The sequence below is a fragment of the Crocuta crocuta genome, unplaced genomic scaffold (genome assembly GCF_008692635.1).
Source record: "Crocuta crocuta isolate KB4526 unplaced genomic scaffold, BGI_CrCroc_1.0 scaffold64, whole genome shotgun sequence".
Lineage (NCBI taxonomy): Eukaryota > Metazoa > Chordata > Mammalia > Carnivora > Hyaenidae > Crocuta > Crocuta crocuta.
The window spans coordinates 11,381,714-11,406,145 of NW_027530640.1; the positions used below are offsets into that span (position 1 = coordinate 11,381,714).

The 24,432-nt window shown below is 41.3% G+C and overlaps 1 protein-coding gene across 5 annotated transcripts in view; it reads right to left on the reverse strand.

Annotated features, from left to right (window-relative positions):
- The window catches only part of SIL1 (SIL1 nucleotide exchange factor), a 215,257-nt gene that overhangs the window by 62,833 nt on the left and 127,992 nt on the right, over positions 1-24,432 (reverse strand). For 4 of the 5 annotated variants that reach the window (XM_077768734.1, XM_077768735.1, XM_077768736.1 and 1 more), the window contains 3 exons: positions 23,284-23,383; positions 11,311-11,502; positions 5,663-5,784 (listed from right to left, as the gene is read on the reverse strand). In XM_077768734.1, the coding sequence (XP_077624860.1) occupies positions 5,663-5,784; positions 11,311-11,502; positions 23,284-23,383 (414 nt within the window). The remainder of the gene's footprint in view (positions 1-5,662; positions 5,785-11,310; positions 11,503-23,283; positions 23,384-24,432) is intronic. The other variant, XM_077768738.1, reaches the window with a different exon arrangement.

Here is a 24,432-nt window from a genome sequence, read left to right on the forward strand (position 1 = left end):
CCAGAGTCCCCTTACTTTCTTTTTAAGTAATGTCTACACCTGACATGGGGCTTGAACTCAAGACCCCAAGATCAAGAGTCACATGCTCCACTGACTGAGCCAGCCAGGTGCCCCTGGACTTTTTATAAGAGAGTAAAAAATTCTTCTCAGAAGCTTTCTCAACAAACATGTCTTCATATCACTTTGGTCAGAAAGGGTCACATGCACATCTCTAAATCAGTCTAGGTCCACAGAAATTGGGATTCTTGTGCTTGGTTTAGATTATTTACTTCCTACCACTGGGAGAGTGAACCCCTCTCCCTGAACATGTTGCTATCCTCACAATTATCCAAGTTCCTTAAAACAGATTTTAAAAAAGGGAAATAGTTTTTTAGTAGACACAATACTGAAAATAAAAATCCAAAAGATTCATTCACCAAGTAAGTAACTAAATAGAGACAAAGACGACTCAAATATCCCTCAAAAGTTTCAAGCTTGGGTAACTACGACAATCATGCTGCCAAGAATAGATAAAAAGAGAATGTGGGAGGAAAAACTTAGTTTGTGAGAGAGACAGAAAGTAATTCCACTTTCTTCTCCTTGAGTGTGAGGTGCAATTAGACCGGTACAAATGAAGGATGAGACTTGAGGGGAAGAGCTAGACTTCAACATTGATACTGGAATCACCCACAATGAAGCAGGATTTGAAACCATGGAAATAGACAGAACCACTGGTACAGAAAAGGGAGAGAGAAAAGGGAAAATGTCAGAAAAAAACTCTTGGTGAATAGCTATAATTAGGAAATAGTAAGATGATGATGTTGCCATAAAAGGAAAAGGAGTAGTAATTAATTCTAGAGATATAAAAACCAAAGGACCACAATCACATGGCAGCCAAGAAGTTTCTTTCTTTATTTTTTAAGATTTTTTAAAAATAACATCTACCCCCAATATAGGGCTTGAACCCACAACCCCAAGATCAAGAGTTGCATGCTTTACTGGCTGAGCCAGCCAAGTGCCCCAAGAAGTAGTTTCCAAAGGAAAGGAGTGAATTGACATTGCTGACTACTCAAGGGATGTCAATGATTCCAAAATACTCTTGAAAATCTTCAGGAATATTGGGAAAATAATGCTCATGTGCACTTATTTGAATCTCTTTTTTCTCTATTCTTTTACTGAGTTTGGAAGGGAAGGAAAATATAGGTTGTCATGCTGGAAGCAATGCTAAGGTGGTAGTGGGAAGGAGCCACTAGATAAGTAATTGAGAACATTGTAAACTAAGAGGAAGGAGCCTGGAGAGAGGGGAGAGTGAGAAACAATGATGGAAAGGGAAAATGCAAAGATGTACAGAGGCTGAAAGCCAGGTTCAGACGGAGAGATGAAAATGTGAATAATGGAGGTGGTCAGAGAACATGAGATGTTGAAGAAGATGGGAAATGAATTTCAAGGTATCTAGTGGATACCAGAAGATAAAGATCAAGAGAGGTGAGAATGTTAATCCCCAGCAAACTCAAAAAGCCACCAAGAAAGAGGAGAGTAGATGCAGATGAGCACTAAAATTCACTAAGGATGGTAGGACAGAAATCTGGAAACTGGAGGTCAATAGGCAGAGATAGACTCGGTGATAGGACACTGGCCAAATAGTTAAAAATGAATTGGTAGAGGGGCGCCTGGGTGGCTCATCAGTTAAGCGTCCGACTTCAGCTCAGGTCATGATTTCACGGTTATTGGATTCGAGCCCCGCGTCGGGCTCTTGACAGCTAGCTCGGAGCCTGGAGCCTGCTTCGGATTCTGTGTCTCCCTCTCTCTGACCCTCCCCTGCTCACGTTCTCCCTCCCTCCCGCCCTCTCTCTCTCTCTCATTCTCTCTCTCTCTCAGAAATAAATAAAACATTACAAAAACGAATTGGTAGGAAGAATACAACTCAGGAAACCAGAAACACAACAAATCATGGGGTAAGCGGTGCAGGGTTGGGAATGAGGGAGATATTCATTTTATAAAGAGATGTAACTAACATAAAATCTGCTAAGGAGGTTCCCAGGCAGATGACAAGAAGAGACAAGATAGAACAGAATCCTATTCCAAGGATCCATCATAACAGAACATAATTGCAGTATAACTGAAGGCATATGTACATCCTTTTTTGTACCAGGCATAGGTCCATGACCCCTTTGAACTGTGGACAGTTCAAACAAAAATACTGCCTTCAGTGAGAACCTACAATCCCATATAGTTGCATAATAAAGCATACATATGCAGATGAGAATGTGAATTACTAAAGATGGATACAAAACATGAAAAACGATGGAGAAAGGGGCATCAGAACAGCAAAAGCCAATGTTCTCTGGGGCAAGCACACCAGTTTCTTGATAACTTAACTCCTGACAGTTAAAAGGTAAAGGCTACATATAGGGAGGAAAGAGGGACACAAAAGAAGGCAGCCGGCACTTTAGCAAAGAAGTCAAAGTACTTATTACTTTGAGAAATAAAACCAAAACGAGATTACAGGAGGCTTTCTGAGACTTCTCACACACAGAAGCACAAATTACTTGTCCAGGACTCCAGAGATTCCTGGTAAGTCAGACTGTAGACAAATAGACACAGGTGCCCTCATGAGATGTTATCAGGTCAGGGAAAGGCCAGTGAAAATAACTGACTTGAAGAAGAAGAAAGGAGGCAGAACAGAGAGAGAAGGAAAGAGGGGGAGATGGGGGTTGGTGAGGAAGGGGCAGTGAGATAGGGAAGGAAGAAAGAAACCATGAAAAGATGAGGCTGCCGAAGGCATCAGACCCCAATCTCCCTATCTCTGCATATCTTCTTATTCAAGAGTGTGACCTTTCTTAAATGAAGGCACCAAGCAGCAGAAAATGAGGGTCTGTGACCCATAAATAAGTGTGAATAATATTTAAATAAGGGAACAAAGGCCATGTAACATTCAGTGGCCACGTCAATTACATTTATGTCAACTCTTTCTTCTTGATCTTGCAATAATTGCTTCATGTTTAACAGAAGGGAAGATATCATTTATCTGCAGAAATGTGTGTGGAGGCTTTATTAAGCAATTAACCCAAGTAGGCAAATAAACACCCTCATGAAGCACCAAGAGATATATGTGGTAGGACATAAGCAGAAAAGAAAATTAGGAAGATAAAGGTTTGTACTGTGAAAACAAAAGAAGTAAAAGAATGCCTTATAGTGAAAATTCATAGTAAAAAGGACACATGGTGAGCATGATGATGCTCTACCCCTTATCACTGACAGGTGCTTTATAAGCATTTTCACAGGACTTGCTGTATACGGTGCTATTTTATATTCACTCAACCTTCTGTGATGCAGAGAACAGTTATCATTGTTTTTAGTTGACAAATGAAAACATGAGGCTTAGGTGAAAACACTTGCCTATGGGCAAACAACAGTGTCAGTAAAGAACAGACAACTGGAATTGAACCTAGATTTCTGACTCTTGGTGCTGTGGTCTGACTGGTTCTCCCAAATACTCAAACTTCTAGACTGAGCAGCATTCTTGCCCTTAAATAGAAAAGGGCATCATCTCAGGAAAGATGTCTAAATAACACCCCCAAACCCTGGGACTCCATGTTTTCAATATGCTCACTATCCCTTGAATGCCCTCTTGAAAAGGAAGTTCAACCAATCACACACTGTGTGTGTGCATGCGTGCATATAGACATGTGTTATGTGTGTGCACACCTGTATGCTGGGGGCAGGTAGGGAGCTGCAAAACCAACACTTAGGACATCAAGAGTAAATAATGAATATCAGGATAGAGCACTGAAGCCTGTCTCTCTGCATGGAAATAGTCACCTTGCATCAAGTTCCTCTTTGCATAAAACAGTGACATTTTCATGATGTTTAGGAGCCTGCTTGTGGCTTCCAAAAGCTCTGGTGCCATACCCTGCTATCACGGTAACTGCCCTCCAGTGAGCCATCAAAAGCCTGGCTAGAACATTTTAAATACAGCAGTTTGCTTGCCACCAAAACACTAAGTTGCAATATTTTATATTTATCTCTATTTAAATTTTAGTGATGCTGCATAAATGTTAACGTGGTCTTATGCTAATACAATCACAGAGAAGTCTTAATAACACCACATATTGGCATATCCCCAGAGTGAGTTATGGCCTGCTAAGCAGGCCTAATACACGCTTCTCAAGTCATTCAGTTAGTCCCCTTTAAATAAGATATGACATCAAGAATGTTACACAGTTTTGCTAAAGAAATGTATTTCCAGAAGCAATGGCAAGGGACATTTGCTCATACTGAAAGTGGAAAGAAGGTACCTGGGATTACAGCAAAGAATTCCAAAGAGTCTGGGGAGAGAGCCTAATAATATTTTATTCAGTTATTTCATGGCTTGAGAAACAAAAAGTGAGCCTCAATAAGTTCTCAAGCTTCTAAAGCCCTGAAGGTAAGACCCTGAACTTCTCTCTAGGGCTGAAATCACAGCAACCAAAGACAAACTCATAGATTCTCCACCCTTCCAGCAGATGCACATGCAAAGATTTCCTTGGGCTTCCTGAGAGCCTTTCTAGGTCTGGTAGATGAGACCAAGGGAGACGGAGTACCCTGGAAGCCACAGCCTTGACTGTCAACAAAACCACCACAGGATAACCAGGGCTTGGAGATCAAGGCACGTTTGTGATGAGGGACAGAGAGACCTGCAGGGTGCTTGGCCTCCCCTCATGCAACAATTCTTCTAGCCTTCCCAGCTTTGCCCCTCCATTTACTAAAAAAGATGCTGAAGACTTTCACCATGAGAAGGCATCAGAGATTCTGATTAAACAACAATAAACGTGGATGAAAGGCAAAGGAAATCTTTTCAAAACAAAGCGTGCAATGGCAAAAGTGTTCACAATAGCCTTTCTCCTGCAACATCTTAATCCCAACACCCAAGCAGAACAACACCTAATAGCCACCGCCCAGGCCCTTGAAGCAAGAATCAAAATACTGGTTCCTATTTTAGAGGCACAGGAACATATAGTCCTAGGAACAGATTTTCAAAAATGAAAGGAACTACAGCTCCAAAGAACCAACTGCAGCTTGAAGACGTCTTGACCTTTTTAGTATAGTGATGTAGTACCCACAAAGCTTTCTGTATCCACTCTTTAGAGATGCTGTCTCCCCAATGCTCCTGCCTTGTCACTTTTCTAGCATAACCCAGAATAACTGAAATTTAAACAAATCCCAACCCAGAGAGTACAATAACCTGACTGCATGTTGACAGTTATCAGACAATCAGGACAAGACATATTCCCCCCAAAAGGCTCTCCTTGGTCAGGTACCTCATTTATTCTTCATCAGATATGGCTTTACTGCAAAAGGATCAACTCTTAGAGTTCATTCTTTCCCACTCAACTAGCTATGGTTGGTGTAACTTTTTATGAACTTTGACTACAACAGAGAATGTGACCTATCATACATTATGAGATGTCCTTAGGGTAAGAGAGAACAGAGAGTCATACATGGTAACATCTACTTGGAATAAGGGCAGAATCAAATTCTTACTCTAGTTTCATTAGGATTACACTGCAATGTGGATAGACATGTGCAAGAAAGAGTTCAAGTGTAACCTTCTTCCAGGCCAATCAGGCCAAATAAAAAACTAGACTTCACCTGAAGGGTCCCAACAATTCTGGCCAATGGGATGTCCATCCATGCCACTCACCTGGAAAAGGCAGCCCCCAGCACAAACGCAGCATACTCCTTCACCAGGGGCTCTGTGCTGTTCAGCCCATTGATAACCACTTGAAGGCCACCAAAGGAAAGCAGGTCCTGTGCATTATCCATCTGTAACAAAAGCATGGCTTAGTATAGTCCAGCCATCAAGAAAAGAGGGGCTCTTACTGCCTTTCTTTTGGTGACTATTCTAAAAGCCTAAAAAATCAAGTAAAAACCAATGGTGGCCTTTCTAATATTCTAAAGTCTTAAATTTGAGATCTCTGAATTCATCTAACATGATTTTTGGGCACCTGTGTGGGAAATGCCAGAAATGGCACCTAGCTACTGCTTATGCCAAACATGTCCTGGAAAAGTCTAAAACCGTAATGAACCACAAAGCTTACTCCAAATGTACAAGCTGTTAACACAAAGATCTGGCATCATAAGGACTACTAAATGGTGCCATGCTTCCTGTTTATATCCAGACCCAATGTGGGCAGCAGAGACAGCAGCACTTAAAAAAAAAAAAAAGAAAAGAAAAACTGTTTTTAATTTTGTTATTATTATTGTTTTTAAATGTTTATTTATTTTTGAGATAGAGAGAGCACAAGCAGGGGAAGAGCAGAGAGACAGAGGGAAAGAGGATGTGAAGCCCGCTTTGCGCTGACAGCACTGAACCTGATGCAGGGCTCGAACTCATGAACCACGAGATCATGACCTGACCCAAAGTTGGACGCTTAACTGACTGAGCCACCCAGGTGCTCCAAAGGTTGTTTTTTAATTAGAAATCAGGGACTATGTAACAGGAACCCAGTTGCAGAGGGAGAGGGGTCTAGCAGAGGGCTAGAGGAGGAGTACCAATAGTACCCCTCTCCTTCCTCTTCCTCATTTCATACAGTCTAAGGCTGACTCATTCTGAGGGCACTCATGATAAAATCTACATAGAAGTCTCTCTCTCAAAGGCTGAAGTGTAGGTCTGTGTTCCTGGCTAGTGGCTATGATTGCACAGTGCATAACATTTCAAACAGCACTGGTCTAGGCTATCCTTTAAGGTCCAAAGCCCCAAGTCTAGACTCTTTCTCTTTTATTTTAAAGGGAGTATCATTCCCCAGGCTTCATTTGTATCCTGGAAAAATAACACTCAACTGGCTTAGAAAGGTCACTGGATCCTGTTTCGTTCATGCCATAACTATAGTTTCCATTGGAAGTATCTTTGTTCCTATAAAGGCTGCCTCTTGCCCACAGGTGGACCCTACTTTACAAGTTACCAGGACAATGCAGGAAGCTAGAGCCCAAAAATGTGACTGCTGTCTACCTTTTTCCTCCAGATGCCACAGAGCTACTTCCTATCTGACTATGCACTTCCAAACTAGACAAAGGCTCTAACAGAGAAACTGAGTTTGAAGGACTTTGCCTTTGCCTGTGTTTCTGGATGGAACTAACCTGTTTTACCACTTAGAAGATCATTTTTATATATTCTACTATCATCTCCACAAGAGCAGGGTTTTTTTTTTTCTGTCTGTCTACTCTTGTAGGTCCAGCAATTACAACAGTGCTGAGCATATACTTAGGGACTCAATAAATAACTGGGTTTTTAAAAATGTTTATTATTTATTTTCGAGAGTGAGAAAGAAAGAGAGGGACTGTGGAAGCAGGAGAGGTGGGGGGGGGGGACAGAAGATCCAAAACAGGCTCTGTGCTGACATCAGGGAGCCCGATGTGGGGCTCGAACTCATGAACTATGAGATCATGACCCAAGGCAAAGTCGGATGCTTAACTGACTGAACTACCCAGGTGCCCCAATAAATAATTGTTAAACCAATGAATAAATCTGATCAGAAAACTATGTTACTAAAATAAAGTCTACTGGGAGAAAAAAAAGGCAACCTGGGGTATCTTTGCCAACAAAATGGATGGGTCCCTGGTACGAGAGACCTGAAGACATGTCCAATCCAGAGGCCTGAATAAGCATGGAGTCTGCTCTGCCATAAGGGCCCTATGCCAGGGCTGGGATTTTTCTGTACCAATCTGTCCTCATGGAGAGGAGTGATTACTGGGCCATAGGCCAGCCAACTAGGGAGACTGAGAGCTGAGTGTTTGGCTGACATAAGCACTAATAATACTTCATGAGCCTTCCTTTCTTACATACTCTAATTTTAAAATCTAAGAATGCACTGCCTCTCTTTGATCCTCCCTCCTACAAGTTTTCTCGATAACAAAGCCATGGCTCTGAGTCCTGTCATTCCATGCCTGGGGTGGCTACTTGTCAAAGCTGGTAGGAGTTCTTAATGGAGCAGCTGCCAGTCTAACAGCCACAAAGCAACACAGCCCAGAGGTTCTGATGAGACAATTCAGGGTGTTATAAATTCTAACATTTAGATAAGCACCTCGATCTCTTCGGTATCTTTTCTCACTTGTTATTTCACAGAAGATGAGGAAGAATCATTCTGCCCACTGCACACCCAGAAGATCTAGCTTCAGAATCTGGGCCCTGCTCAGCATCACACAGGAGAAGGCATCATAAGGGTGCAGATCTGCAGCTCCCCACCTAGGTCTGGGGCCACAACTTTCCCCAGGCTGCCTTCAGGATGGGAAGGAACAGGTGAACAGAAACTCAAGGTAGAGGGAAGGAATGCATGAGGAAGGGAACTATGCCAACACTCTAGAGGAAAATAGAGAACCAGAGCACTGGCCAGACAATAAGAGGACAGGAAACAGAGAAAGGGAGAAACCATGGTAAATAACTGAGGAGTCATGCAAGGGGAGGCAAACATATTGCCCTAGGGCACATGGGGCAGAGAGAGGCTGCACCTCATAATTAACTCACTGTTTTCCAAATACATGGCTTAGCTTTTCACAAATCCTGTTTAATAATTCCAATATAGTCCTTGGGCGGATCCTGTTTGGGTCCTTGAAGCCCATGGTTCCTCAAAGCTTCTAGTTAGTGAGTCTAGAACCGGAATGGACTGGTGAAGTTTCTGGCAAGGGGAGTCCTATCTTCCTCAAAGCGAGCACTTCATTACCTGAATTCCCCCATTGCAATTAGAATTAAAGGTTAGGCTATGTCTTAATTCTCCTATGAAATCACAGCTCAACACTGTGGCACAATAACTTAAGATACCAACCCAAAGCCAAGGACCTTATATTTCTAATCTAAAGGACCTTATATTTCTAATCTAAAGTCATAAGCAGAACATTTATGACTCTTCTGCCAAGAGGGCAAGATTGGCCTCACCAAGGAAAGGGTTCCTGAGCCAACCTCAGACTGATTAGGTGATACTGAAGAAACTGTTTACCCCACTATGGGTTACTCCATAGTAACCCATGAAAGCAGAACAGGATGTCACCCCAGAGATGACACTGGCAGGCTTGCATGAATTTTTTTTTTTGCCTGGGCCCTGCTAGCCTCCTGTGTACTCACTCTCCTGTGGGTATGATAAGCTCTCCAGTGATTTTGGCCTTTTATGCTCAACTAAAAGAAGGGCCTTTAGAAACCTGATACCTAAAGATCCACCCAAGTATGTTAAATGAGAAAAAAAAATAAAAGCTGCCAAGATCAGAGCAGGACTGAGTTGGCCAATAACCCCTAGGCTTCTTAATCCTTTAAATATCTGTAACGGAAAAGCTGTTGGAATTCTTGTTTTTCACCCTGGAGAGAAAGACAGGAAAGAGGAAAGAGAACTCAGGCCCACTTTCTCTCTAAGAGGATCATAGACCTGCTATTTGAGGAATGAGAAAGAGTTTTGAGCAAAGAAAGAAGATGAAGAGGCCACATCATAATTCCTGCAGATAACAGTATACACTCATCCTCTCTCATCACAAAGGCTGGCAAAATCCAAAAGAAAGAAAGAAAGAAAGAAGGTCTTTTAGCCTAGTTTATAGAGTACAAGGACATAGTCATGCGTGGGAGGATACTGAAGATCTATATCTTGATGAGGATCTCAAACAAGCTTTTGATTATGATTACATAGTCTTCCTGGGCCACCATCGTCCCTAGTCTGAATTACCGCAAGAGCCTCCTATTTGGTTTCCGTCCTTCTACCCACACCCCTTGTCTCCAGTCTAATTCTTAACAAAACAGGGAAAGGGATCCTTTAAAGCTAAGTCACAGCATGTTGCTTTTATGCTCAAAAACCTTTAATAATGTTCAGTTTCATATTCTTTTCCATGGTCTACAAGGCAATCCATGATCTTCCTCCCGTCATCTGTCTAAGCTTCATCTACTTCCCTCTGTTCTTTCAGCTCCAACTACATGGCCTTGCTCTGATCCCACAAACACACTACACATGCTCCCACCTTAAGGGTTTGGCACGTGCTATGTCTCCTGCCTGAGATGCTCCTTTCCAACACTGCCAGTCCTTACCAAATTCTACCTTTATTTTCCCAGAGTATTTTTCAACTTTAAACACACCATCCATACTTATTAGTTATTAGTTGTATTTATTATCTATCTGCCTCTGCTATATGGTAAGCTCCAATTTTGTTCCCAGGATGTATTTTAAGTGCCTGAAATAGGTCTTGGGACTTACTGGCATGGAGTAAATTAATTTATTGCATAAATAAATAGGTTCTCTTGGCTCCTTCTCCTTAGATCTACCTAATCCCTTCTGAGCTTCATTAAAATGATACCAGTATCCTGGGAGAGGAAGAGAAACCAAAAGGTAAAGAGCACAGTTTCGGGTCAGACAGACCTTACTGCAGATCCCTGCTCTAGCACTCACTAATTAGGTGAATGTCAGCAATCTTAGATGTGACCTGTGTCTTATCTGCCTCAATTATAAATTGCAACTAATAACAGCACCCACTCAAAAGGCAGCTGTGGAAGTCAACGAATTAATGTGTACAAAGTACTTGAGTAAGTGCCTTGTCTATGGCAATGCTCAACAAATATTAACTATTATAATTATGGCACAAGTGTGATCAGTCCTTTTCCTGTTGCAAATTCTCCAATGAGTCTTAAAATCAAGGATAAAAACATAAAGAGCCTGATATTCCCAATTCCATCTCTCTGAATCTCTAACCTTTCCACTTTATCTATGCTACCATATCCAGTACTTCCCAGGTCCTCAGTCTCACCAAGCTCTCTCTTCTCTACCTCAGACTCTTTGCATACGTTGTTTCCTCTGCCTGTAGTACTCTGATCCAAGGGTTGGCAAACTTTCTCCAAAGGGCTGATAGTAATTATTTGTGGCTTTTGTGAGCCATAGGGTTTCTGTCAGAACTATTAAACTCTGCATCGTACCATAAAAATAGCCCCAAACAATAGAACATAAAGAAACAGGTGTGGCTGTGTCCAATAAAACTTTATCTACAAAAGCCTTCCTCAACACCCCTAACTAGGCTAAGTTTCCTGTTATATACTTCCGCTTTATACTCTGGAGCCCTTATCACAAGTTTAAATTCTAATTATCTCATTATTAAATTGTTCATTGTTCAATTGTTCATTATTTAATTGTTCCCTCTACCAAACTATAAGCTACATGAAACAGAAACCATGTCTATTTTGCCTCTGATGTATCATCAGTGTTGACAAAATCATGGAGGTTTGAGAGAAGGAAAGATCCTGATGCTAATTCCGTAGGATTTAGGGCAGGGAGGTTTGTTGGTGGAGATAATAGTTCAAAGTCAGATTTATGGACAAAGAAATAACAATACCTGATGGACATAATATTCAAGATCAAAGAGTGCAGCAATCTTCTCTTCTAGGCTGGAGCTGGAACTATTGAACTTGTTGATCAGCCGCACCATGATCTGCATGTCAGTCTCAATGACAACATTCAGCTCCTCAAAGTCCTTCTTCAGCTCCTCAATGGGGCGAAAGAGCCGTTTAACCTTGGCCTGCCTTGCCTAAGAAGATAATTGAAACAAATAGATACTTAGGAGACATTTCCCCAAGACTCTTGTGGTCTACCATGGATGCCCATTTTCACGAACTGCTACTCCAGAATTCAAAAACCTTCTTTCATCTGTGCTATCCAAAAATCCTGCTACAGGAATATCTCATTTTATTGCACTTCACTTTGGCACACTTAGAGATATTACATTTTTTACAAATTGGAAGTCTGTGGTAACCTGCATTTAGCAAGGCTATCAGCACCATTTTTCCAACATTTGCTCGTTTTGTGTCTGTCACATTTTGGTAATTTTTGGAATATATCAAACTTTTTCATTATTATTATATTTGTTATGGTGCTCTATGATAAGTGGTTTTTGAGATTACTATTGTAACTGTTTTGCGTAGCCACAAACCACACCCATATGAGACAGTGAACTTAACTCAAGTGTTGTATATGTTCTGACTGCTCCACGGACATGCAATTCTCCTATGTCCCAATCTCTCCTCAGGCCTCCATATTTCCTGAGACACAATGATACCGAAATTAGGCCAAATAATAACCCTACAATGGGTCCTTAAGTGTTCAAGTGAAAGCAAGAGTCTCACATCTCATTTTAAATCAAAAGCTAGAAATGATCAAGCTTAGTGAGGAAGGCATGTTAAGAGATAGCAAAAGACAAGCTTGTTGTGCCAAATAATTAGCCAAGGTGTGAATGCCAAGAGTTCCTTAAAAAAATTCAAAGTGCTACTCTAATGAACACAGGAAGGATAAGAAAGCAAAACAGTCTTTTGCTGATATGGAGAAAGTTCTAGTGGTCTAGACAGAAGATCAAACCAGTCACAACATTTCCTTAAGCCAAAGCCTAATCCATAGGAAGGCCCTAAACTTATTTTAATTCTATGAATGCTGAGAGAGGTGAGGAAGCTATAGAAGAAAAAGTGTGAAGCTAGCAGAGACTGGTTCACGAGGCTTAAGAAACCAAGCCACCTCCATAACATACGAGTGCAAGGTGAAGCAGCAAGTGCTGATATAGAAGCTGCAGCAAGTTTTCTGGAAGATCTAGCTAATTCATGAAGGTGGCTATATTCTAGCAACAGATTTTCAATGTAGATGAAATAGCCCTCTATTGGAAGAAGATGCCATCTAGGACTTATAGAGATAGAGAGGAGAAGTTAATGCCTGGCTTCAAAGCACAGGCTGATTTTCTTGTTAGGAGCTAATGTAGCTGATAACTTTAAGTTGAAACCGGTGTTTATTTACTATTGAAAAAAATCCAAGGTCCCTTAGAATTAAGCTAAATCTACCTGGCCTGTTTTCTATAAATAGAACAACAAAGCCTGAATGACAGCATGTCTGCTTATAACATGGTTTACTCAATTATGTTAATAAGACCACTGTTGAGACATTCGGCTCAGGGTAAAAAAAACAAAAACAAAAACAAAAAAACTCCTTTCCAAACATTACTGCTTATGGACAATGCACCTGGTCACCCAAGAGCTTTGATGGAGATGTACAATGAGACTGATGTTGTTTTCATGGCTGCTAACATAACATCTATTCTGCAGGCCATGGATCAAGGATTCACTTTGACTTTTAAGTTCCAATTAGAATATTAAGAAAATACAGGGGTGCCTGTGTGGCTCAGTCGATTAAGCGTCCAACTTCAGCTCAGGTCATGATCTCACCGTTTGTGGGTTCGAGCCCCGTGTCAAGCTTTGTGAAAACCTGTTAGAAAGGATTCACTACTCTAGATACCATTAAGAATATTGGTGATTCATGGGAAGAGGTCAAAATATCAACATTCACGGGAGTTTGGAAGAAGTAGATTCCAGCCTCATGGATGAATGTGAGGAGTTCAAGACTTCAGTGGAGGAAGTCACTGCAGATGTGGTGGAAAAATGTAGAGAATTAGAATTAGAAACGGAGCCTGAAGATGTGACTAAACTGTTCCAAGAGGATGATAAAACTTGAGCAAACGAGGAATCACTTCTCATGGATGGGCAAAGACAGTGGTTGCCTGACGTGAAATCCACTCCTGGTGAAGATGCTGTGAAGATAGTTGAAAAGTGACAACAAGGGGCGCCTGGGTGGCTCAGTCGGTTAAGCGTCCAACTTCGGCTCAGGTCATGATCTCACAGTTCATGGGTTCGAGCCCCGCATCGGGCTTTGTGCTGACAGCTAGCTCAGAGCCTGGAGCCTGCTTCAGATTCTGTATCTTTCTCTCTGACCCTCCACTGCTCACGCTCGCTCTCTCTCTCTCTCTCTCTCTCTCAGAAATAAATAAAACATTTAAAACAAGTGACAACAAAGGATTTAGAATATTCCATAAACTTAGTTGATAAAACAGCAGGGTTTGAGAGAACAGGTTCCACTTTTTTGAGAGAAGTTCAACTGTGGGTAGGATGCTACCAAGCAGCATCACATGCTACAAAGAAACTTCATGCAATTGTTCGATGTGGCAAACTTCACTGTTGTCTTACTGTAAGAAATTGCCACAGCCACCCTAACATTCAGCAGCCACTACCCTCATCAGTCAAGCAGCCATGAGCACTGAGGCAGGACCGTCCCCAAGCAAAAGGATTACAACTCACTAAAGGCTCAGGTGGTTGGCATTTTTTGGCAATAAAGTACTTTTTGAATTAAGGTGTAATTTTTTAAAGACATAATGCTATTCTACATTTAACAGAGTACAGTATAAAATAAACATAACTTTTATATGCACTAGGAAACCAAAAAATTAATCTGACTTGCTTTATTGCAGCGGCCTAGAACCAAACCCACAATATCTCCAAGGCATGCCTGCATCTTCTAACATGCCCACAAAAGAGAGCCCTCAGAGTCTAACCATACGTAAATTTGCCCTAAAAATACACTCACAATTTTCCAAGGCTCACTTATCCCAGTCTGACTTCCAATGTTCAAGAAGAAAGGAAAGTCTTTTCGTGGCAATCAATGAGGTCAGGCAAGCTCACCTTCAACCCCTAACTTCACATGAAAGGCTGAAGTCTAGGGTCGAATTATCTATACCTTGGTTCTCTATCTTCTATAATCACTGAATACCTTTGCTTTGCCCTGCCCAATCCAGCAACATTTTAGGGAAACCGGATGTAGGAAACTGTGAGTAAAGAGCTATCAGAGTGGGAGCAATCTACTGATGAAAATTAAATCACTGTCATTACTGTCAATCTAACTACAGGTGTACAATTTGTTCAACTATCTGAAGTGGCTAAATTACTGTATGTGCTATACTCAAGTCTCAATTTTTCTCTGAATCCCTCCCCACCATACATACAGAAAAAAAAGTTTTAAAAATGAAGTTATGTTGGAAGTGAATAAAAGACTTTAATTAGATACTTTATACATGTGACATGTGTGTTTACTTCCCAATTGTAGAGGATAGTGCTTATAAATAGAGTCTGAAAGGTCATGGTGGTTTGAATCTCTATCTTCCAAGAAAAAGTAAAAGGCACGAATATTTATAAAAAACAATGAACAGCTGTCAGCTCCAAAGTGCTCATCTATTACCTATGGGTTTTCTCCCCAGTTACAAGCACTCCATAGAAACACCAACCAAAGAAATGAATCAGCCTCCCTTAAAAAAAGACCAAGCTCCTAGCAGTGCAATCACATCTATGGGATGTCATATCCTGTTTCTTTGGGCTAAAACAAGAGTGAAAATCTTCCCCTACAGCCAGCTAAAGGACTCTGGAGGGCTGCCAAAAGGAAGGGCCAAGAGGTCTGGGGAAGCTGAGTCACTGCCTAGAGCTGTGAGATGACAGGCAACTGAGCAGGGTAAGAAACAAGGCACCTCTACCTCACAAAAGTGATGTGCACCTGGCCCTCAAGAAGGCCTTTAAAGAAACCAAAAATAACTTTTTATTTTGCAATAATTATAAACTCACAGAAAGTTACAAAAAATAATGCAGGAGTACTATGTACCCTTTGTTCAGCTGCCCCCAATGCTAACACCTTACATAACAACAGTATGCTAACAAAACCAAGAAAATAACAAAGGTACAATACTGTTAACTCGACTATAAGGCTTATTCAGATTTTATCAGCTTTTACATGTACACATTTGCATGTATGCGCATGTATATTATTCTATGCAGTTTTATCCAATATATACATTCATGTAGCCACCAGAAAAATCAGGCTACTGAACTATTCCACCACCACCAAATTTATAGCTGCACCTCATTCTCCCACCAATCCCTGTGCCCTGGCAACCACTAATTTGTTCTACATCTGCTTAATTCTAGCATTTGAAGAATGTTATAAAGATGGAATCACACAGTCTGTAATCCTTTGAGATTGGCTTTTTTTTTTTTTAACTTGAAATAATGCACTTGAGATCTATCCAAGTTATCACATGTATCAATGGTTCATTTACATTTATTTTGTTTAAGTTTATTTATTTTTTGAGAGAGAGAAAGAGAATATGAAAGTGAAAGAGAGAGAGAGAGAGAGCGCGCGCGCGTACCCATGTGGGGGAGGGGCAGAGAGAGAATCCCAAGTAGGCTCTACATTGTCAGAGCGGAGCCTGACATGGGGTTTGAACTCACAAATTTTGAGACCATGACCTGAGCTGAAATCAAGAGCTGGGTGGCTCAGTCGGTTAAGCGTCCAACTTTGACTCAGGTCATGATCTCACAGTTCATGGGTTTAAGCCCTGTATCAGGCTCTGTGCTGACAGCTCAGAGCCTGGAGCCTGTCTTTGGATTCTCTCCCTCTCTCTCTGACTCTCTGATCACGCGGTCTCTCTGTCTCTCTCAAAAATAAATAAAAAACCCTAAAAATAAAAAAAAAAGTAATCAAGAGTGAGATGCTTAATAGACTTAGCCACCCAGGCGCCTCAACGGTTCATTTATTTTTAATGCTGAGTAGAATTCCACACTATAGGTATACAGTTTGCTTAACCATTCGCCTGTTGAACATTTGAGATGTTTCCAGGTATTGGCTATTATGAATAAAATCACATGAGCATCTGTATAACATTTGTACAAAGGCTTTTAAAAACAAATGTTTATTTATTTTGAGAGAGAGAGAGAGCGAGCAGGGGAGGGGCAAGAGAGAGGGAGAGAGAAAATCCCAAGCAGGCTCAGCATTGCCAGTACAGAGCTCAATGTAGGGCTCAAACTCACAAACCGGGAGACCAGGACTGGAGTCAAAATCAACAGTTGGATGCTTAACTGACTGAGCCACTCATATGCCCCTGAATAAAGGTGTTTTTTTTTTTTATATAAATTTAAGTTCTTAGTTCTCTGGGATAAATGCTCACAAGCACAACTAGTGGGTCATACAATAAACGTATGTTTGGTTTTATAAGAAACTGCCTGTTTTCCACAGTTACTGTACCATTTTACATTCTCACCAACAATGTATGAAAGACCCAGTTTCCCCACATTCCCACTAGTATTTAGTATTACCATCATTTTTGTTGTAGGTATTCTAATAGATGTGTAGTGCTACCTCATTGTGGATTTAATTTGCATTTCTCCAAAAGCTAATGACATTAAACATCTTCTCATGTGCTTATTTGTCATCCACAAATCCTCTTTGGTGAAATATCTGTCTGTTCATTTCCTTTGTTCATTCTCTAAATACATTGTTGTTTTTACTGCTGAGCTTTTAGAGTTCTTTGTAGTCTAGATACAAGTCTTTAATCAGTCTTTGCTTTACACAGAACTTTAATGTGCCAAGTTCAAGGACTATAGTTTAGCTAACACCATTCTCCCAACACTACTCAAATTTCAGTTACTACCAATTTCAGTTAACTATAACTGCATCAAGTACAAATTCTGCGACTAGCTCTCAGTTCACAAATCACTACATACAAATGCTCGTGATGATGAGTGGCTGATCACACTACTTCTTTCAAAGTCTGTCTGGTCACTGTGGATTCATTACTCAGTTCATACACAGATGTCAAGTGTGTAGTTATAGGACTTCCTCATCCTCTAATGATTAAACCATTGTAACATTTCATAAAAATGGATAATCAAAAGAAAGAACTGGTCGATAAAGATGAAAGTGTAGCAAAGAAATAAATAGGAATTCTGGTAGTAACATTCATATTTAACATATATGTAGTTACAGAGTAAGTCATATTTTTGCTTCAACTATCAAACATTATTTTTAAAACAGAAAGTCTACACTTTCCCCCTTTTTTGATACATTTCATTGTTCTTTTTTTTTTCTGATGTTCTAAGTTTCTCTCTATTATTTCCTTTCTATTTGGAGAATATTCTTTAGTCATTCTTTTAGGCAGGTCTGCTGGTGACAAATCCTTTTAATTTCCTTTTATGAAAGAATGCCTTGATTTCTTATTCACTCGTGAAGAATATTTTCATTGGGTATAAAATTCTAAGGGTATCATTTTTTTCAGTGCTTGAAAAATACTGTGCCACACACTCAGGTCTCTGTGTTATCAAATGAAAAATGGACTGTCAATCATTGTTCCAGTAGTATATGGTTTCTGACTAGCTGCTTTCAACATTTTTTCTGTATTTAATTTTCAGGAGGTTGACTGTGAAGAGCCATGGTGTTGGTTTTTCTGAGTCCATCCTACTGAAAATTCACTCAGTTTCATAAATCTATTTGTTTATGCTCTTAACCATATTTGGAGACTTTTCCATTTTATTTTTTTTAATGTTTATTTTGAAAGGGGGGGGACAGAAAGAGAGGGATACACAGAACCTGAAGGAGGCTCCAGGATCCAATCTGTCAGTACAGAGCCCAACACAGGGCTTGAACTCATGAACCCTGAGATTATGACCTTAGCTGAAGTCAGATGCTTAACCAACCAAGGCACCCAAGCACTCCCCATCTTTATTTCTTGGTTTATGTTCTCATTATTTTTCAGTATTCTTTCTCCTTTCCTAAGGCTCCAATGACAAAAATGTTAACTCTTTTGTTATAATCACACAGGTCCCTAAGTCTCCATTCCTTGTTTTCTATTTATTTCCTCTGTTAGATTCTTTTAGTAATTTCTGTCAAGTTCACTGGTTCTTCTCTCTCTTCCCTATTCTGCTACTGAGCCCATTCAGTGTTTTTAAACAATTTTGTTCTATTTTTCCAATTCTAAAAATTCCATTTGATTGTTTTTTATATCATCTATTTCTTTGCTGAGGTTTTCATTTGTTTCAAGAGTTTTCACAACTGTTTGTTGAGCCAGTTTTATGTTAATTGCTTTAAAGTCTTTGTAATTCAAAAATTCTGGATCTTTTCACTGTGTGCATCTGTTAATTGTCCTTCCTAGTTCAAGGTTTGATTTTCTTAGTTCTTGGTATGGTGAGGGTTGTTTTATTTTTGTTTTTATTTATTTTTTGTATCCTGGACATTTTGGGTATGAAGTTTTAAGACATGAAACCTATTCAATCTTTCTTTTCAGCAGGTAATCAATGTTTACATTTAATATTCTGGTTCTATCCTTCTTGTATGACTGTAACTGTAAGACAGTTTAGTTTCCAGACCCTTTGGAGGGTTATTTTGGTCTGTTTCCTTTATGTGCTACCCAGAGGCTCATCTAAAAACCCAGCAGTGTTCCCAGAGTGGGGAGCAGAATGATGCCTCACCGTGTCAGTGCCACCAAGTAGAAGGTAGGACTACAGACTCTCCATTCACCACCACACCCTAGGCCCACCCCCTACACCTTAGTTCAGTTCTCAGATCTTCTGCTATGTTAATTCTGGTCAGTTTCTCATATGAGTCACTAGAAAGTATACCCAGAACTTCATTTGTGAAATCCCTTTCTCCAGCTCCCTTCTCTCCAAAATCCTATCACAGCTTACTAGTTAGGAGAAAGAACATCAATCACCTGCCACCAGTGGATACTCTACATTGGTCTTTCCTTAGCTTCTATATCACTTGGTGGGGGAACTGAAACACTTCTTCATTGCTGCTGGTCTGAGGGTGGAAGTTCAGGCTTATCACTTAGCCTCACTGACACTGCCCCAGAATGGGGAGCAGAATGATGCCTCACACCATGTCAGTGTCACCAAGTAGAATGTAGGACTACAGACTCTCCATTCACCACCACCCCCTAGGCCCACCCCCAACACCACCAACACACACAATGGCATCATCTCAGCTCCAAATGAAAAACCACCTTGGTAGTGTCAGGCAGGAGAAGATATTCAAATACACTTCTTGGTGTCTGAAGACACCATCCCAACAGGAGAAGCAGCCTGCTACTTCCATATGAAGGGTGGGAAACCAGGCTCCTCACTTGGTGTCTCAGGTAACACACCAGCAGGGGAAGCAGAGAATAGTTTTCTACCACGGGGCAGTTCCAGCTCTCTGTTCAACTCTCACTGACGCCACCTTGGACAAGATAGCAGAGCACTGCATCACATCATCTCATTGCCATTAGCAGGGGGACTAAGTTCAGCCTCCCCAGTTGGCTTCTGCTGACACAATTCTGATGGAGGAATAAGAGTACAGCCAGCTACCACCAAGTGGAAGGTAGACATCCAAGTTCCCTATTCAACTTCCACCGGTAGTCAGGGTAGGTAGGTAGATTTCCATTGTTTTTGGCTAAAGTAACCAAAAGTATTGTCAAAAAGGGGTTTGTTCTATTAGGCTGCCCTTTTCCTAGTGATTTCTCTACAAAGACCAAGCCTTCGTTAGGGCTTTTTCTATCTGTACCTGTTAGCATTTCCTGGGTGTGGGCTCCTCTGATGCCCACGCTGAGATATACAAAGCACAAAAAGAAAGCCCAAGGAACTCACTGTTATGTCATTCTTCCAATTCTAAGGATCCTAGCCAGTCTACTTTCTTCTTCCCACCTTTCAGAGTCTTCTTATATTTGCTTTTAGTATTATGTCCAAGGTTTTTGGTTGTCCTTAGCAGGAGAAATAGTAAGAAATGAGTCTACTCTATCTTGTCCAAAATCAAAAGTTTAAGAAGGTCCTATTTTTAAATGGAGCAATTTATAGATACAGGTGAACAAGAGCTGAAATAATAAAGCATCAAGCCATTTGTATGGTAATAGGGGTATAGAGGGGTCAGATTCAACAACAGCCCTTTGGCTGGACAGAGCTTTTCCTCAAAGCAAGGGATCCTGGGAAGGATTGGTTCATTTAAATCTAAGGTACCAATATATACAATAGAATTGGTACCCTTCCACCTAAAAACTCAAGTAAAAAAATTTCCATTGATAGGATATGGCACAATATTTGACAGTGTTATTTTTATAAATAGCAAAAGCACCATAAAACCTGGGTTTAAAGACTGATAAATAAAAAGTATGATGCTATCTGTAGCCAAGAACTTGAGGTATCTCAGAAACTCCCCAACCTACTCCAAGTCAATTTATTTACCAGTCCCAAGGGCACTGACAATGAGCTGAGTCAATCTAGACAGGCTCCAAATAAAAGCAGGAAAAAAAACCCAGGACTGAACACCTCAGTGAAGAAGCCAATAACCTACGCTCTGCAGAAGTTTAAAAAAAAAAAAAAGAGTATGGCAACCGTATCTTCGAACTGACAGCTGCCTTAAACCATCTGGGACAGAGATCCTGCATTTGGGTACTGGTATTGCGATCTCCTCTTCTAAGGGAAAAGGATTCTTTTCAGTTGCCAAAAACAGCAACTGAAAAATTAATCTATTGCTTCTACGTTAAAAAAGAGTATTTTCTTAACATTCATAGTTTTATACACAAACTTTATAATGTCAAAGACTGCCATTAAGGGGCGCCTGGGTGGCTCAGTTGGTTAAGCGTCCGACTTTCGCTTAGGTCATGATCTCGCGGTTCGTGGGTTCGAGCCCCGCGTCGGGCTCTGTGCTGACAGCCAGCTCGGAGCCTGGAGCCTATTTCAGAGTCTGTATCTCCCTCTCTCTCTGACCCTCCCCTGCTCACGCTCTCTCTCTCTCTCTCTCTCCTAGAAATAAATAAAAATATAAACAAAAAAAAAAAGACTGCCATTAAAAGAGAACAAAGAGAAGAGGGGTGCCTGGGTGGCTCAGTCAGTTAAGCGTCAGACTTCGGCCCACTTTGGCTCAGGTCATGATCTCACTTCTTTTGAGTTCGAGCCCTGCATCAGGCTCTGGGACTCCTAATGACAGCTGGGAGCCTGGAGCCTGCTTAGGATTCTGTGTCTCCTTGCCCCTCTCTCTCTCTCTCTCTCTCTCTTTCTCAAATATAAACATTAAAAAAAATTTAGGGGCTCCTGGATGGCTCAGTCAGTTAAGCACCCAACTTCAGCTCAGGTCATGATCTCACACCTCACGAGTTTAAGCCCACGTCACGCTCTATCTGTACTGACAGCTCAGAGCTGCTTCAGATTCTGTATCTCCGTCTCTCTCCACACCTCCCCAAATCACGCTCTGTCTCTCTCTCCTGAAAAAATAAGCATTAAAAAAAAAAGAGAGAACAAGAGATGGGGGACAGTGGGTCTTCCACCCACAGAGAAAACATGGAACAGAGGCTGACTGCTTGCTACCATCAGGCCCATATGGGGCCCATGGTGAAGGGATGGTAAGTGGGAATGAGCCCAACCCCTGGCCACAGAAATGTCAATCTCTGCTCCAGGTACCTAGGCAAACATTGCTCTCCTCCGGTGGCCTCAGCTTCACTAGTTATGGGGATTTGCTCTTCCTCACCCTCCCAACTCCAGTTAATATTTCTGTGCTGGAATGAAATTTTATCTATCACCTTCCTATGCCCACTGCTGCTGCTACTGCCATCCTGCTACTCATCTCATACCATATACACTCTCCATGCTGGTAAATGTGAATTCACTAAGAAGAGTAAGACATGGAGACTTGGTCTGCATGTTAACACATCCTAATTAGGTCCTCCCTGATACCAAAAAAAGGAAGGAAGAAGAAAAGAAAAGAAAACGGCTGATCCGTCTCACAATTGCTTAACACTAAGGATCTGAGGGACCTCAGGCTTCCTCCACTTAATATACAAGCTACCAAGGATTCTGGGGCAGAATCCTTATCAGGATCCTGTCAGGATTCTGGGGCAGTGGCACAGACGCAAACAAATCAAAAGAGAATTATGAGGGTAAGAGGGAAAGAGAAACTTGCAAAGGTCTCCAAAATAGCCACTGGAGGAGCTTTTTTGAAAGACAGGATTCAAATGGAAATGTAAAAACTGATTTGCGACATTCTCTGGCTATCACGTGAGTTCACTATCTAAAGAGTAAGCTTTCTTTCTGGTATAAGCCTGTACCCACAAGCCCTTCCAGACACTAGGGGCAGAACCAAGGGGCTGCAATTCTGCCTTTTTCTCCTTCTCATTCCCTTACCTTGTACACAAATTTAAAACTGGAGGAAACATCAGCCATCCTCTTGTTCCCCATCCCCACCAGCCCCACCGCCTTGTTGTGCATTTAAGGAACCTGAGGCCTGGAATAGGGAATACTTTTGCTACATGTTCAAAGGACAAGGATCAAGACTTCCTTCCGAGCCCAGCTCCTCTGTCCTTTAAGCTTTTGTCTAATCCAAGTGTTAAGTGAAGAGATCTGGGTTTTACTCTCTACACTCCTCACTCTTGTCTATGATAATGAAGAATACAACTATCTCTGCCTTGTGCCTCAATTTGTTGAGGCCCAAACATGTAATGTGAAGTTGGATCCTAAACAATAAAATGCTCCATTATTGGTATTTCTAAAAAACAGTCCAAAGAGGATTACTTATTTGGCACTAACTGCTCTTTAAATTATTTTACAATATTATTATCATTACTCTATGTTTACTGTAACAGCTTTTGGGAAGAAGTGAGTCCCTTCAAGGCCTTCTTGTAGGCTTATACTGACTCCTTGGAAAGAATATCACACACCTTGTCTTCCTTTGAACTCTCCACTTCTGCCCCCTCCTTGAATTTTGCAAGGGCACTCTTGAGGTCCTGAGATGTGTAAGTGTTGGTGTTGATGTCCAGCCTGTCCAAAAAGAAGATGATGGTCAGAAAGGAGGCACCATCTCTGCCAAGAAACTTCCTGGGTGGCTGGTACTCCCAAACAAGGTAAGCCATGGCTAGCTCTTACTCAGAATGCACCACCCTAGCTTTGCCTGTGGTCAGCCACAAGTCCAACAGATGATCTTACCTTAGGGCTAGAAGAGGAAATAAAAGCTGAAGAAAGGGTCATTTCATGAAAGACAACAAAATGGCACGGGGCAGCTACTTGGGTAGAAATTAAGTCTAGAATGACTGTGCAATGCTGTTCTGTCAGCTTGTGCCAAGGCCAGACCTTCTGGAGGGTAGTGCGCACAGACAAGGGCAGTAACAAACACCCTATTTATAGTCTTCTAATAAAGGGATCAGTAAGGACCTGTGCCCCCCATGCATATCTGGTCTAATTTTTACAAAGCAGCTTTTCTTCACAAAAACAGTTTAGATAAGTTCACACCTTTAAAACCAACTCCTGGGCCCAGAGTAGATGCAGAAGTTATTTGTCAACCTGACAAAGGAATGGGTTTGAAATATCAAGGACTAGAAGCAAAGCCAACCGTGTTCCATTGTCAGTCTCCAAGGAGAGGGAGGAAAGGAACCAACGCGGATGTAATCTCAGGAACCTGGCAGAGATTAGAGTGGCATCCTCTCAAAACCCCCTGGAGGTGATCCAAGTGACAACCACTGTTCTTGACTGGAGAGGAGGCATTCATGGGTGGGGGGTGGATTTTGCCACCAACAATGATTTCAGGTCAGTGAGCAGAGAGATCAGACCAAGACTGACATGGACAAAGGAAAGTGTGGAATGTGGTCTGTGCTTGACAAGACTGTCAGCAACGGGGGGCCGGGGGGTTAAGGAGATTACAGAGATGGCGAAGTAAGGGGCTTCTGGACTACTCCGGGCAAGATAAGCACATCAGTGAAACAGTTAAGTTCCTAGCAGGCCTCAGCTCTCATGAGAGGCAGGTGCTTAGGGCTTTGCTTACTTCTCATTTAGTCTTTTATTCATCCTAGAGACTCCTTAGAACCCTGAGAAAA